This window comes from Sorex fumeus, unplaced genomic scaffold (assembly GCF_029834395.1).
Source record: "Sorex fumeus unplaced genomic scaffold, SorFum_2.1 ptg000073l, whole genome shotgun sequence".
NCBI lineage: Eukaryota > Metazoa > Chordata > Mammalia > Eulipotyphla > Soricidae > Sorex > Sorex fumeus.
The window spans coordinates 7758032-7775396 of NW_026606130.1; the positions used below are offsets into that span (position 1 = coordinate 7758032).

Genomic DNA, 17365 nt, shown 5'->3' on the forward strand with positions numbered 1-17365 from the left:
CTTTTTTTTTTTGGTGGGGTTCTGCACTGTTTCTTCATGTTGCTAAGTAGTATGGAGGTGGATCCATCCAGTTCGCTATTCTTGCTACAAGGGAGGCTTCTGGCTGAGCTCAGTTGATGGTGGCCTCTTTTATCCCCTTCAAGAATACTAACTTCCTCTTTGGTTCTCCTGTGTGACTTATGTGGGACCTCTAATGCAGCTTCAGGGGATGTTCTTTTACATTAGGCTTGTTCAGAGTCTTGTGTTCAACATTATTTTGATAAGTCTTTGGAGTATTTTGATTGGAGTAGGCTAGTGGACTATTGGCCTAATGTGTTTGGGATACCAGGCTGTCTTTGTAAGAATTAGGTAATGGAGGTTGAGATGGAAGTCCAGAGAGCTATGAAAGGGGAAAATAACTGCAACCGCATGAGAGGCTGCCACCCTGGAGACTATGTCCCCTGCCCCTGCTATACCTGTGGGTGTTCATGTGGACACCTGAGTCCAGAAGAGGTCTCCCAGTTCACTGTGGCTGCTTGCTCAGCATGCTGCCCTGGAGCTATTCTTCTTTTTTTATTTTATTTTATTTTATTTATTTTTTCTTTTTTTATTAGTGAAACACCATGAGGTACAGTTATAGGCTTACAAATTTTGTGCTTGGGTTTCAGTTATACAATGATCAAGTGCCCATCCCTCCACCAGTGCCCGTCATCCATCACCACGGGTCCCAGCATCCCCCCCATCCCCCCCCGTCCCATCCTGCCTCTGTGGCAGGGTATTCCCCCTTGCTCTCTCTCTCTTCTTTTGGGTACTGTGTTTTGCAAGAGAGGCTTTGAGTGGCAATCATGTTTGGTCTGTAGACTACTCATTTGATCTGCCATTTGACCCAGCTATAGCACTCCTGGGAATATATCCCAGAGAGGCAAAAAGGTATAGTCGAAGTGACATCTGCAATTGTTTGTTCATTGCAGCACTCTTTACAATAGCCAGAATCTGGAAAAAACCTGAGTGCCCAAGAACAGATTACTGGTTAAAGAAACTTTGGTACATTTACACAATGGAGTACTATGTAGCTGTTAGAAAAGATGAAGTTATGAAATTTACATACAAGTGGTACTACATGGAAAGTATCATGTTAAGCGAAATGAGTCAGAAAGAGCGGGATAGACACAGAAAGATTGCATTCATCTGGGGAACATAAAGCAACAAAAAGGGAGATTAACACCCAGGAATGGCTGAGATTAGTACTAGGAATTTTTTTTTTCCCTTTATTGTATTTTATTTTTTTTTAAAGTTGTAGATTTACAATTTTTTGTGCTTTGGTTTCAATTATATAATGATCAGATACCCATCCCTCCACCAGTGCCCATTTTCCACCACCATGGATAATATCCCTCCCACCCCCATCCCCCCATCCCCCCTGTCTCTGTGGCAGGGCAATCCCCTGTGTTCTCTCTCTCCTTTTGGGTGTTGTGGTCTGCAAAAGAGGCATTGAGTGGCAAACATGTTCAGTCCATAGTCTACTTTCGACATGCATCTCCCCTCCTGGGAGGATCCTCCAAACATCCTTTATTTGGTGCTCCCTTCTCTATCTGAACTGCCCTTTCCTCTAGGATACCCGGCTGGCCTCTAAGTTATGGAGTAATCCTCCTGGTGCTGATCTCAGCTATTCTTGGGTATTAATCTCATACTTTGTTACTTTATATCCCCCAGATGAATGCAATCTTTCTATGTCTATCCCTCTCTTTCTGACTCATTTCGCTTAGCATGATACTTTCCATATTAGTACTAGGAATTTTGCTCCATGAATGGAAGGCCAGCCACACGTTCTAGGTGAAAAGGAAGCTCAGATAGAGAAGAGAGTACCAAATGAAGGGTGTTGTGAGGACCCTCCCAGGGTGGGAGAAGCATGCTAAAAGTAGTCTATAGACCAAATATGCTTCACTTTTACTTTCAGATCAGTGAATGAAAGAAGTCTAGAAAGTACTACGTAGAGCAATACAGAGAAGGTAAGAACATAACATTTCTATTTCTTTAATGTATGGCCCAAGCAGGGTCTGGGACAGGATTGTCACCCAGATAAGTGCTTGAAGAATAAATGGAGATCTGATCTCCTGTTTTCTCAAGCAAGGCAGAGTGGTAGAATGAGAGCAAGACTTGATTGGCCACTCGTTACTCCCCAGAAAAAATCTGCTCCCAAGCTAGAGATCTTTTTTTTTTAATAATTTATTTATTTATTGAATCACTGTGGGAAAAGTTACAAAGCTTTCAGGTTTAGGTCTCGGTCATGCAAATATCAAACACATTTCCATTTACCAATACTTATTTTTCACCACGAAGAACCCCAATAACCCCCCCCCCCCCATGCCTGTGAGGCAGATGAATTGCTAGAGATCTTTTGAATCAAGAAGACAATCGTTACATAAACACTGGAGAATGTAGAAAGAGCAAGAAGAAAAGTATGTTAACAGGCAACCCTTTATCTAACAACACTCATGATTTCCCAATTACAGGTCAACCAATCAGCAAACAAAAGACTTGTTCCTAAGGAAACATGACCAAGAAGCACCAAAGGTCTGCCACTTTTATTCATGCGTAAGAAAGATCAGAGTCTCACTCTCAAGAATCTCACAGTACAGTTTTTGAGGTTGACATAATTGCAGATATTTGTATCAGGTATTGTAAAGTTTGTGAAAAATCAGCTCACACCTACTTGGTGGTGGTGACGGGAGTGGGGGTGGGGATTCAGAGAAGGCTTCATGGAGGAAGGGGCCTGCAGCAAGGATAAAGTAGATACAAAAGGCATGAAGGGGAAGTTCAGGAAAGACTGGATTTGGTCAATAAGCTGGCTAAATCAGAAGATAAGTCACTTTAAAAAAGCAAGAAAAGAACAAAAAGGAGTCATAGAAGAGCAGGAGGAGGAAGAGGAGGAGGAGGAGAAGGAGAAGGTGAAGGAGGAGGAAGAAGAGGAGAAGGAAGAGGAATTGGAGATGAAGGAAGAGAAGGTAAAGAAGAGGTAGGAGGAGGAGAAGGAAGAGGAAGAGGAGAAGAAAGAGGAAGAGGAGAAGAAGGAGGAGGAGAAGGCAAAGAAGAGGGAGAAGATGGAGAAGGAGAAGAAGAAGAAAGAGGAGGAGGAAAAGGAGAAGAAAGCCTATTTAACTCCAGGATGCTTAGTATTTATTTAGAACCAGACTAGTTACCATAGAAGGTACACAGTCTTTTTAATTTCTCCTACTTTATAAGAGAGTCACTTCCCATGATTTTCAACCAAGAAGTGGAGGTCGGAGCTTGGGCCCAGGGTGCTAGGAGGCACCAGAGCTATTTGATGGTGCCAAGGAAGTAGGTTGGGGGGGGTGGGGACATATTCCTGGTTCCTTAATCCCTAATGTTTTTATTGTGGTCCTGCTGTATGTTTCATATTGTTCTGAGCTGACAATTGTGGGATGTAGATAGCGGAAGGGCACACAACCATCAATATAAGGATTGGGGTGATCAGAGATTGACAAAGGTAAAGGCTAATAGCTGTGTGACCTTAGACATAACAATTTCCTTCTCTGAATTTTCATTTCTTATCTGGTAAAAGGGTTTAATCTTATTTATTTGCTGTGAGGATTAGTGGTAATATTTGTGAAGTTCTCGTGCCAGTGTCTTCCTCCATAGAACTAGTTGATAGTGCTAGTCAGCTGTGGGGAGGTGGCATTTGCAATGGGCTCTGACCAACAGAGAAAGAGAGAACACAAGCTTTCTTCCTTTCTTTTTATTTTTTTGTTGAATAACAGAAATACACAGTTACAAAGCTGTTCATGGTTGGGTTTCAGTCATACAGTATTTCAACGTCCATCCCTTCACCAGTGTACATTTCCCACCACCAGTGTCCCGTTTTCTCTCCCCACACACAACACCGCCTCCCCAGCCTGCCTCTATGACAGACTTTTCTTCTCTCTCTCTCTCTCTCTCTCTCTCTCTCTCTCTCTCTCTCTCTCTCTCTCACACACACACACACACACACGCACACACACCTTTTGGGCATTATGGTTTGCAATCAGTTACTGAGAGGTCATCATGTTTGGAACATATTCCTTGTGGTGACTCAGAAGATACAAAAAGCTGGAAGTTTCCTCTAGCACAGGGATAAACTTATGTTTAGTTGGTGCTTCAGATTCGTAGAGGGTAGTAGAGCATAGAAACTTGGAAATTAATTGGCATGTAGGGATACTTTCCTTACAAATCTTCTGATGCATCTAGAGGCCAGTAGGTCTTGTAAAATCAGACCCTGAAGGGGTGTATGGAGGAGGTGTCAGTGCAGATGGGGAAACCCCCAGTGGTCACTGGATCACTTCACACTATATGCCCTGATTCAATCCCCGACCCTCTTTACTGGCCACAGTTCCACAAAGGTTCCCACTGATTTGGGATCAAGTTTGAATCTGAAGCATAGGTCTTAGAATCTATCTGTTCTGGTTTCTATTCACCACCGCCTCAGTTTCACACCATACCAGATACAGCCTTGTTCCCAACCAGGAAGTACCAGTCCAGAATATTTCATATTCTGTACCATTGACCACTGGTGGCTTCTTACCAGCAAGATAGGCGCCTACCCACCTTTCAAGGTTCAGTGAAAATGTTATTCTCTGAACCTCTTTATCTGTTCTCTCTCCTGGATTCTCCAGATACAATTGTACATAATTCCGGGAGTTATTTTGCCAGTGTAACCCACCATCAGTGCTGGGTAAGCTTGCGGTATATATACACATATATGTATAATGTATAATATATATGTGAGTATATATATAATAGTGAGTGTAGTTATGATTCAAAATTCAAAATAAACTATAGGCAATTCAGTTAAAAGTCTCCTTCCCATTCCTGGCCACATTAATAACCCAACATCCTGTGCTATCCAGGGATATTTTATTCATGCACAAGCCAAAAAAGCAATTTCCTTTGTTAAATGAATACAGAAACTGACAGTAAAAATCTGGAAACAATCCAAATGTTCAAAATCTGGAGCTAGCTAAGTAAGCTATTATATAGCAACATTATAGACTAATCTGCAGTCATTAAATGCATTGAAATAATTGGAAGGCAGACTGTAAATTATGTTATGTTAAGCTTTAAAAGCAGTATATAAAGCAGCCATTTACACTGAATACACTTTGTGAAAATGTGGTAGCTACAGAGAGAAAATGTGGTAGCTACAGAGATAGGATGAAAGGAGGTCTGAGAGAGAAATGATTGCTGCTTTAAGGTGGAAGTGAAAGGGATTCTGAATTATTTTTATACAAAACTCTTTGACTATGAAAAGAAAGAGGCTGGATCATTGTGAACCTGCCTGATGAAAAAGAGTGATTCATAATGGGAGTCATTCACTCAGTAATTCATTCTGCTAACATTGAATGCTGGTTTTTTCAAAAGGAAAATGTCAGAGACAATGCCAAGTTTCTTAGAGTTGAGCATCAAATAGGTGATGGGGACCTAAAAAGCCCTGCTGGGGGCCAGTGATGTGAATTAAGTGGTAGAGCACGAGCCCTGCATATGCAAGGCACTGGATTGGATCCCTGGCATTGCTGCTTGAGCAATTGCCAGGAACAGCCCCCACAATAGCAAAATTAAATGCTCCGATGAAGCTATATAGGGGTGGGGAATGTGATGTATCCATTTCAAGACTGGTGACTGGGTAACATCTGTTCTTAGGAGAAGCTCTGGTAGATGGCAGGTTGACATTCTGGGTACAGAGTGGAAAAATTACTACTAGCACTAACTATGGATGTACATGTACTCAGTCAGGGAAGCCAGGGTTAGAGTGACACTTAGCCAAGATTCAAGTGGACAAGGAATGGAAAAGGCATGTCACATGAAACTGGTGAGAAATCTTTCTGCAAACCTAAGCCTTAGAGACAGGATCAAGGGCACAAGGGTCTCAGAGGTGGCATCTGCTGTTGAGTATTTAAAGGCCTGAGATAGAAATTTTCCCACCTAGCTCCTGGCCACCAGGCCTCATGAACCCATGGCATAAGACTACTCTTGTCCAGGAAAATTTTGTGGACAAAGTTGGGGCATTGACTTACTTGGAAAATATACAGTAAGCTCTGAGAGACTGGGGTAGAAGGTTTAAAAGATTTATTTGAACAAAGGTCAGGGCTGGAAGGAGAGAACAGGTAAGCCTGGAACTCTATGCAGAAATGTTCCCACACGAGGTGAGAGACTCCCTAGGTGGGCCTCCAAGAAGGGAAAATTTCTGAGTGGGGGGTTTCCTCCAATGCACTGGTCTCAGATATGCCCCTACAGACTTGTCCAGTACAACTGATGGAATTTTTGTTCAGAACTTGGACAGAAAAGGAGTAGGGACCTAGAGCAGTGGGCCACAAGCCAGTACTCCATATGCTCCTGTGTTTTGTTCTTCTAAGACATCAGTGGTTTCACTGAAAGGGGGTGGTCTTTGCAGTCTAGATGTCTTGCTATCTAGATGAAATATTTCCTCATACAAAAATGGGGGCTAAGAACATTCATGTTGAGCTATTGGTAGGATGGTTAGAAATAATATAAAGCTTCTAGTATATAATATTGCATAGGAAAAGGCTGACATGCACCATTGCTAAGTTGTACTTTCTCTGGGGTATTTACAGTCAGTTAAGATAAGAAATGGAAATCTGGGGCCAGAGGGATAGTATAGCAGGTAAGGCACTTGCCTTGTCTGAGGCTGACCCTGGTTCAATCCCTAGCACCCTTATGGTCCTCTGAGCCTGCTAGGAGTGATCCATGAGCACAGAACCAGGAGTAAGCCCTGTGCACAGCCGAGTATGGCCCCCAAAATGAAAAAAATCAAAAAGAAAGAAATGAAAATCTAAGATGATATTCACCATCCTTTCATATACCCTGGTTAAAGGTGGCCTAGATGTCAAATATGTGGAAACCACTTCTCAGCTTCCACTGTACATAGCAATTCTCTCCGTTGCAAGTCAATTTATCACACAAAGAAAAGCATTTCATAAACCTTTTCTCAGGTGGCAATACATAAATGGTAGATTGAGCAAACATTAGAGGGGCAGGGGTTAAAATTGTGGCAAGGACCTTGAGAGCTTGTTTGGAGGTTCTAGCAGGGGAGAGCAGCTACTCGTATACCCTCGACCAAAGACCGGTCTGTCTCTATTCGGGGAAGGCCGTCCTCTTCGAGGGCACAGCTTTGGGATGGCCGCACATGGAGCAGTGAGGGAGAAAGGGGACACCCGCCTAGTGAGTAGACTATAGACCGAACAAGATTGCCACTCAATGTCTCTTTTGCAAACCACAGACTCAAAAGGAGAGAGATAACAAAGGGAATGCCCTGCCACAGAGGTAGGGTGGGATGGGGGGGTGGGGAATGGGCACTGATGGAGGGATGGGTATTCGATCATTGTATAACTGAAACCCAAGCACAAAAATTTGTAAGTCTACAATTGTACCTCATGGTGTTTCACTAATAAAAATTTAAGGGAAAAAATTAAAAAGTGAAAAATAAAATGGGAAATGTATAAAACAAAAAAAATGTGGCAAGGATCATCAAACACGGTATTTAAAAAGGAAACAGATCTCCTCTGTTTTCTAGATTATCAACAGCTTGTTCCTCTTACTCTAGTGCCATGTTGTACAGAACTTTTAAATGTTCTTCACTGATTTCTTTGCATTTGCTTCATACTGGCACACGAGTTAAGTGGGGTTGATGTTGTCTGTGTCTGGGAGGGCCTAGGATAACTACAGAGGTGGGGGCTAGAAACACCTCATGGAACATGAGAGAACTATTCCAGGTTAAGCTGTACTTGGATGAATGAGTTAAAAGTTATCGGTGAGGAAACAATGTAAAGGTGTTGGAGAGAGCAGTTTTGCAAGGAGATAATGGTAACAGTATTATGAGTCCAACAGGTGGGGATGTGTTCATAACACTGATGAATAAGCTGAAGGTCCAAAATAGACTGAGGAGACTTTGTGGTTCAGAGGAAACACAGAGATGGATTTTTCAAAAGTCCTCCTCAAGGGACTAGAGTGTCAAGGTACTAGAATGTGTGTTTTTCATATGGAGAACTCCAGGTTTGATCCCTGGTATCGCACGGTCCCCCAAGCACTCCGGGCCTCTGAGCACTTGGCTGCACTGCAAGTAGTCTCACACGCCAACAAATTTTCAATATTTTTTAAAAATGACCTGGTCAGACAGTGTCAACCAGTTAGGGAGTGGCAGAGCTCCAAGGATTAAGACTTTAACTCAGGATTCCTAGTTGACTTTTTGGCTTCCCATCATTTCATTTAGTCCCCTGCTCTGTCTCATAGGAATGCTGATAAGAACAAGAGTGGAAAGGACGAACAGCAGCATAATGGTATTAAAAAAAAATAATGCTCAGAATACATCTTTTCCAAATCTAACTGCCCTCATGTAAGAGCCACTGAAGGCAAACACTTCAGCTACTCCTGTATGTTCCCATGGCCTACTTTGTGTGTTTGAAGTAAGTTACTCATTTCTCCAAGAGTTGGCATTCTACTGCCTGCAGGTTGTAAGGATGAAATAAACAGCGGATGTGACAGCATTTTCACAATAAACAGTGATGCAGCATTATCTGTGGAAAGCTTTGAGTCCTCACACCGTGGTGAGTCCTTTAAACCAAGCTCATGCTTGGAACCTCAAAGCTCTGGCTCGGGTGGGAGTGGAGAAGGTGGTTCCTTTTTGGTTTCTCTGGCACAGGCAGAACCAGGGAGGAACATGGAGGAAGGTAGGCTTGCTCACTGCCTCTGCTGTCTTTCCCCCAGATGAGGGGTACTGGTGGGGGAAACTGGCAGAACCTATTCTTTGGTGAGTCAGCTAAGCAGAAATTTCTAGAGCTCCAATGATGTATATGTGGTGGCTTGAGTCAGCTTTTTCAAGCTGTTTCCTCTTTTGAATTGGCTTTAAGACACATAAAAACACAAGCAATTGGGAAGCACATGGAAAATGGTACAATCACTGTCTTGAGTAAATGATAGCTTCTCTGGGCCCGTTGGCAGGGTATCTTGCAGATCCAACCTGGGTCTTATCCCCAGCATCCCATATGGTTCCCCGAGCCCACCGGGAATAATTTCTGAGTACAGAGCCAGGAATAACCCGAGCACCATAAAATGTGTCCCGTTAAAAAGAACAACAAAAGATTCAAACCCACCTCATGTAATCTGCCTCCTAGTTATCAGAATGTGTTAATGGAATTATCAGGCTGGATAGTTTGGAAAGCAACCCTTTAAAATGACACAGACCAAGAGGGTAAACCCCAGCTTGTCTGATTTGAAAATAAACATAGGGTGTAATTTCAAGAGCAGGAGATACATTACTGACAGAGATAGAAGCAATCAGTAGAAGAGAACTAAAAACATACATTTCCTTCCAAGTCTTTGGAGGAATTAATCTATGCTCCACCAGTTACAGGAATTTATACTGTGAGGGTGTGGAATCTTTTATTAAGCAGTGTACAAATATATTGTGGGTAGTGTGCTCTCATCTCCCACTAAACACAACCTCCTACTCCTGGCATGAGAGTACTCCTCTTACCAAGCATATAAAAAAGAGGAAACCGATAACCACTTTCAAACCCCTCTCCTGCAGAAGCAAAAATCAGGAGAGCTGAGTCATCTTTCTCTTAAAAGAAATCCTAAGTGTACCTAATCCACAGATAATAAAATTAATAAAAGCATGTTTTCTTTTTTGGAAGGGGGCAGGCACATCCTGCTGTGCTCAAGGCTTACCCCTGCCTCTGTATTCATATATCACTCCTGGTGATGCTCAGGGAACTACATGGGGTGCCAAGGACTGAACCAGTATAAGCACCTTACTTCCTGCTCTATCTCATCCAGTCCAAACGTAAACCTTCTATACATATCCTTTGTATTCACACAGCAGCAGCATTTTTAGTATACCAACCCAAGAGGCAAGAGTATTCTATACAGCACAAAGAAGTACCTTTTAGTGTCATCTCTGCTGTCCTCCATATACAGTAATCAAAATGACTGCAGGCACCTTACTGAATAGCAAAGTGGCCACCATGGCACACTGACCCAGACCATGGCTTGGATGGTGCCAGGACTGAAATGATCTGTGATTAAGCTGCTTTTTACCTTAAGGGTATTTATAAATATTTTTGATGTTGTTTTGGGTTGGGCTAGAGCGATAGTCCAGTGGGTAGGGTGTTTGCCTTGCATGTGGCTGACCCTGATGACCCGGGTTCGATATCTCTGCCACTCTTGGAGAGCCTGGCAAGCTACTGAGAATATCTTGCCCGCATGGCAAAGCCTGGCAAGCTCCCCGTGACATATTTGATATGCCAAACACAGTAACAAGTCTCACAATGGAGATGTTACTGGGCCCGCTTGAGCAAATCGATGAACAATGGGAGGACAGTGCTACTGTGCTCCATTGTTTTGGGTCCACACCCAGTGATGTTCCTTCTGGTGTGCCTCACTCCTCCTGCTTGGGGGACTATATATAGTGCCAGGGATCAAACCTGGCTTGGAGGCATGCAAGGTAAGTGTTCTATGTGCTGTACTATTGCTTTGGCCCTAAATATTTCCACAAGAATAAAAGGTCCTGGTCTTAAGAGGTACAGACAAGGATGAGTTTCCTAATTCCTAATCTTTTGCTCTCTTTGCTCTTGGCTATGGCAAGGGAGATTGGTTGATAGAATTGTTATGATTTATTCATGTAGAGCTCTAATTCCTGAAAATAGTGCTGTGTGGCATGGATAGTTCTCACGCTGATGCTCACTTGTAAAACAGAATATTGGCTTATTTCACAGTGCCAAGGAACAAAGAAGAAAGCAAGCTTCACCTAATCTGCTTTCCAGAAGCTCAGATGTTGAGAAATGCATTGCCCAGATCAAGCATTGATGATCTGAATATCTCCACAAACCCAGGGTCCTACAGCTGATTCCTCCCAAACAACCCCCTCCAAAAGAAGATAACTATATTTTTATGGAGGCTTATATAATAGAAGGGACTTTTATTTTTAAAGAAAATTCATACAGTCATTGATTACACAGAGCCATTTCTCGATGCTCTTTTAAGGAATTAGAACATAACATGATGAGGATGGTAGAGCCATGACAAGAATATAGGCTCATCACCAAAGGTACAAACACATGATCATTTGACACTTTATTGAACAGAGAGCAAGAGTCTCTTTGCCTCTGCTGTACACCGATGAAGCAGAATTCTGGGGTGGGGAAGACTGCAAAGTGTTCTTTGCTGGGGTGATGTGTGCCCCTGAATACTCATCTTGTGAGAAGACTAACCCATGTTCTGTCGGTTGCCATAGCCCCTAGGATGGGTGTCCTTCCAGTCATCCCACTCCCGAGATCGGCGAAGTGTTTGCTCATCGTCATTCTCCTCCTTTTCCTCCTGATCTTCTTGCTCCTCAGGTGCTCTTCTAAACTCGGCTAAGGTAGGAAGATGAGGAAGCAGGAGTGAGAAATCAAGCGACTCTTGGGGTTCTACTTTGAACACAACTACATAAAATGAGAATAAGGAAGAGAGAACTGCATACCCAGGGCCCAGCAGAAAGGGGAAAAACAATGATATTACTTAAGAAATAGCATTTTAGGGGCCAGAGAGACAGTACAAACAAGATAGTGTGCTTGTCTTGCACACAGCTAACCCAATTTAAACCCCAGCACTCTATATGTCTACCAATCCTGCCAGTAGTGATCCCTGTCCTCTGTGCTGAGAGCTAAGTCCTGAGCACCAATAGGTGAGACCCAAAAACAAAAAGAAACAAATAAACAAAAAAGAGATGGCATGCTAAATAATAGCAAGGAAGGATATTCTGAGTGATTTTTATAAGAAGGGAAATCAGGGGCTGGAGTCATAGCACTGTGTGAGGGCATTTGCCTTGCACGCAGCCAACCCAGGTTCGATTCCCAGCATCCCATATGGTCCCCTGAGCTACCGCCAGGGGTGATTCCTGAGTGCAGAGCCAGGAGTAACCCCTGTGCATCGCCGGGTGTGACCCAAAAAGCCAAAAAACAGACAAAAAAGAAGAAAAGAAGGGAAATCAGAAAAGATGTCCATCAGAATTTTAGTTTGGAAAAGAATTCCAGCTAAAATGGCCAATATTGTTCTCCTATTCTAACCTCCTATCAAAATTTCAACCAACCAAAAAAATAATAAAGTGAAAAAAATTTTAGTGAAAAATAGGATTTTATGAGCCACAATATGACAGGAGCTGGCATTATAGGTAAGTTTTCTTCTTCCAACCATTTCCTTTTATTATAGTTAAATTTGTGACTGGAAACAACATAGTTGGTCTCAGGTCATACATTACATACTCCAAATAAAGCCAATTACTACATCTCTATTTCACATTTTTTATTTGTGAGGAAGTGGAGTATTTCCTGGCTACTCTGAGCTTTTCCATGAATAAAATTTCTCATTGCTATGATATGGAATGAAATATGTGGAGGTCTGATCTAACAGCTTAGGAATCCTGTGTTTTCTTTTAAAATCCTGATTTTTCTTTTTCTCTCTCTCCCTCTTACTACTAAGACATCAGAAAGTACCCATACAACATTTGTGCAAGGCCCTCCCTGCTTTACTGTGTAGCTCCCTTTTAGAGTTTTTATATCCACTTGCACATTTCTAGATATAAGATCTATTTGTAAATTGATATTTTGCTTAATGATTTTTAATGATCTGTGTAACCATCACAATCCAGTTAAAATATTTTTCTATCACCCCCAAAAGATTCCTTGGATCCATTCCTTTCCTCCCCCACTCCCACCCTCTGACAACCACTCATTGATATATTTTTTAAAGTTATGGATATTTCAAATAAATGTAATCAAGCAACACGTGGTTTTTTGTGCCTATAATCTTTTGAGGTTTAGTCTTGGACTCTTAAAATATTTTTACATTCTTTTAATCTAAAGTGTTTTCTTCTAGTCCTTTTTTCCCCTCACAAGTATCTGCTGAAGAGGGTGGGGGTATTTCCCCAAAGTTTTCCAAAGATTGGATTTTGCTGACTGCACAGCTATGATTTAGACTGCCTACATAGACTTCTGTGTTTCTGCAGTTTGACAATAGGACAGAGGATTGATCGGACACAGGGTTGATCTTAGTGGCATGATTATAGGTAGTGTTGTATTCTTCAAGGAAGCATATAGGACTATTGCATATGGTATGATGTTACTAATACTCAATGCTTTGATCTATTCACTTTCTGTGAATTTCAAAAAGGTCATGTTTTCAACCATTTTTTAATTAGCTAGAATACTTTTTACAAAGTGAGGTTTCTGGGGCTGGAGTGATAGTACAGCAGGTAGGGCATTTGCCTTGCATGCGGCGGACCTGGGTTCGATCCCCAGCATCCCATGTGGTTACCCCACACCGTCAAGAGTAATTCCTGAGTGCAGAGCTAGGAATAACCCTTGAGCATCACTGGGCGTGACACAAAAAGAAAAATAAATAAATAAATAAATAAATAAAAAATAAAGTGAGGCTTCCTCTCACCACTACTACTTGGTGGATAAGAGGTATCATTTGGAAATTTTCTGTGAGGAAGATTTGTCTCTTCACTCCCATTTCTAAAACTATAAACTCATGGATATTTGTTTTATTTCCTGTTTTATAATCAATACTGTCGTTTTCCTGTTAAAATTCTTTCTCGCTTTCTTTTTCTTTCTCTTCCTCCCTCCCTCCCTCCCTCCCTTCCTCTTTCTCTCTCTCCCTTTCTTCTTCCCTCCCACCCGTCCTTTTCTTTTTCTTTATTGTTTTTGAGACATACCTGATGTCCTTGGGGCTTATTCTTGGTTCTGCCCTCAGGAATCACTCTTTTCAGGATCAGGGGACGATGTGGGCTGCCAGGGATAGCACAAGGATTGTCCATGTGCAAGGCAAGTGTGCTATCTGCTTTACAATCACTCCAGTCCCAACTTCTTTATTTTCGATTATTTTAAAATGCTTCACATTATCTGGTCTACTCCCTGCCCTAGCCTTAGCATCAGCAATTTTTCTCAAGGGTCCAGACTCCTTTTATCAGAGATTAGAAAACAAGACACCTGGGTGCCGGATGTGCTCATTGCTACTGACAATCATCCAATTCACGACCATCCTGTTGTTCGTCGATTGCCTCGAGCAGGCCCCAGTAAGGTCTCCTTCATCCTAGCCCTGAGATTTTTTTTCTAATTTTTTTTTTATTAGTGAAACACCATGAGGTACAGTTGTAGATTTACAATTTTTGTGCTTGGGTTTCGATTATACAATGATCAGATACCCATCCCTCCACCAGTGCCCATTTTCCACCACCATGGATAATATCCTCCCCACCCCCCCACCCCCATCCCCCCCATGAGATTTTTTTTTAAGTGCCATATTCAAGGCTCTTTCAGGGTTAGGAGAATGAGACCCATCATTGTTACTGGTATTTGGCATATTGGGTATACCACGGGGAGTTTGCCAGACTCTGCTGTGTGGGCAGGTTACATTCAAAAGCCTGCCAGTTTGTCCAAAGTAGGAATGAGATGATAAGATATTGCGCGGCAGCGAATGTGGCCGTGCGCTTCCGGGAGCTGAGTGTGATAATCTCTGGATCCTGGCCGTTGTTGGGGTTACACGGCAGTTGGTGGGTGTAACTGTCTAGCTACTGGCAGGTCCAGTCCCAAACCGTGCGGGCTTGGAGATCTCAGCCCCGGGTCCCACACACCTGGGTTCCTCTGCCAGTTCTTTTATGCGTGAGGCTCATCCAAGTGTGTGGAGAGTGGTCCCAGCATGGCCTTGGCTGGGGCCCAGAGGTCTTCAGCTGTTGGGCCCTGATGCAGACAGTCAGGCATAGGGTAGGAGACTCTTCCTTGTTCTCTCCCGGGAGCTGAGTGTGATAATCTCTGGATCCCGGCCATTGTTGGGGTTACACGGCAGTTGGTGGGCATAACTGTCTAGCTACTGGCAGTTATCCAATTATCCTTTTTAAAACCAAACTATCTGAGCTTTCACAAAAGTGACCTGAGTAATTTTATTATGGCCCAAGTAATCTTCAAAAGCTTTTATTTTAGGATATGATGTTCCAAGATCTAAGTACATTGCCTGCCCCAGACTTAGATTTATTTATTCTTTTAGAATTTGTTTTTTAGATAACATGATTTAAAAAGTTATTTACAATAAGGTTTCAGACATATAACATTCCCACCTCCAAGAGCATCCCTTTCAACACTGACCCTAGATTCCCTCCCACCCCCCAACCTGACTCCTTGATAGATAAGATTTTTTTATTTAATAATTGTAGTTTGGATTCCATGATTTTAGTATGATTAAATGTGGTGATTTAGATAAATATAGGTATCCCACCACAGGAGTCCAAAGCCCCTTGGACTCCTGTGGTGGGAGTCCATTGTTACTTGCCCCATTGTTACTTCTTACTTCACTCAACATCTTTAAAAAGAGAATTAGCCATATTTTTAGTTATATTTTAATAAATGGCTTGGAATACTCAGTGTGCTCACTGCTCCTAAGCTGATCATTATTGCTAAACCTTGTTCAGTGAATAAAAGATGTATATGTATATTTGTATCTTTAATGTGATCTTATGTAGTTCTCAAAGAAAGAGGTAAATAGGATCTGAGTACCTTAAAATTACTTATCTCCTATCACATACTTTTGGAATAACACTAATATTGTCCACAATTTTTACTAAGCACTGTTCATTTATTTGCACCTGCTTTCCCCATTTCTCCATTTTTTTAAAATTTACATTGCATTATTTAAGCAGTGAACATATAGGCATTGCATATCTAAACTCTGAACATATTTGGACTCGTAGTTATTCTTTCTCTTTCTCTTTGGTTTATGAGCCACAAGTGTTGGTGCTCAGGGCTTACTCCTTTCTCTGAGCTCAGGGGTCACTTGTGGCTGGCTTGGGGAACAATATGGGGTGCCTGGGATTGAACCCGGGTGGCTGCATGCAAGGCAAGCACCCTACAGCTGTACTATCATTCTGGCCCCCGAACTTTAAGTTTTTCAAGTAATCATATATTTAATGCTTAGCAACAGTCCTTATTTCAATGTCTCATTATAGTAGATGTCTGAAGCTTATACTCTAATTCATTTCATCAGGATAAGGTCATAGGAATAGCATTTCCTGAGTTCTTAAATAAGGAAGGAATATAAATTAAAAATAAAAACTTGTTATTTCAATTTCTTCTGCCATAAAGTGTTAGTATAAAAAACACCAAGGGTGCTCCAATTTTTTCTTAATAAATAACCCATTTTCCCTGAAAATGTCCAAAGTAATCATTTCCTCTAATATTTAGTAACTGTACAAAAGTGCATATTGTTGGCCATTCTGGGTAAAAATTCTCAGCTACACGGTGTGCTTTTTCAAACCCAGTGTTTTTTTCTTTAACAGAATAGCTTTTAGAACTTGGTTTCCTTACTCAGACAATCTTATACCCACAACATCTTTTTTGTCTGTAATATTTGCCATTTCCTCTGATATCCTACTTACGTATCTTTTAGATTTTAAAAATTCCCTTTTAACCTCAGTAAGGTATTTTTGTTGTGTTAACTCTCTCTTGCTTCCTTCTAGTTGGTTGATATTTCTGAAAAGATTCTTCCTTCTTGGGATTGGATAGAGAGTACAGTGAGTAAGTCTGTTACCTTGCATGTGCCCGACCTGGATTTGATCCCTTGGCACTCCATATGGTAACACAAGCCTGCCAGAAGTGAACCCTGAATGTAGGGCAGGAGTAAGCCCAAAGATACAACTGGGTGTGTCCCCCAAACAAAAAAAGATTATTTATTCTTGGGCCAGGTAGATGGTTCAAAGGGCTGGAGCACATGCTCTGTATTCAGGAGCCCTGGGTTCAATCCTTGGCACTACATGGTCTTCTAAGCACTGCTGGAAAAAACTCTCAAGCACCACCAACCCGAAAACAAAACAACAAATATTCTTTTTTTCTAAATCTATCCAATTTGGACCAGAGTGACCAAGTTCAATCTACAGTATCCCATATGGTCTCATGAGCACTTCCAGGAGTGATTCTTTAGTGCAGAGTCAGAAATAGGGATCACTCCTGGTGGGCACTGCAGGATCATATGGGATGCCAGAGGTCAGCCGTACACAATGCAAACTCCTTATCGACTGTACCATGTCTTTATCCCCTAAAATTTTTACATAACCCTGGGTATAAAGGCATATAAAATAAGTACACAAATTAAACATTTGATAATAATTATAAAGAAATTTATTTTCAAACTTTGTTTTGGGGTCAAACCTGTGATGCTTGGGAGTAACTCCTGGCTCTGCACTCAGGAATTACTTTGGTGGTGCACTGGGAACCATATGCAATGCCAGAGATTGAATCCAGGTCAGCCATGTGCAAAGCAAGTACTTATCCACTGTATTATCTTTCCA

General features: G+C 41.9%; 1 protein-coding gene across 1 annotated transcript in view; it reads right to left on the reverse strand.

Moving 5' to 3' along the window:
* Positions 1–11091: 11091 nt before the first annotated feature.
* The window catches only part of IGBP1 (immunoglobulin binding protein 1), a 29266-nt gene continuing 22992 nt past the window's right edge, over positions 11092–17365 (reverse strand). The window contains exon 6 of the mRNA XM_056130057.1: positions 11092–11402. Within this exon, the coding sequence (XP_055986032.1) occupies positions 11254–11402 (149 nt within the window). The 3' untranslated portion in view covers positions 11092–11253. The remainder of the gene's footprint in view (positions 11403–17365) is intronic.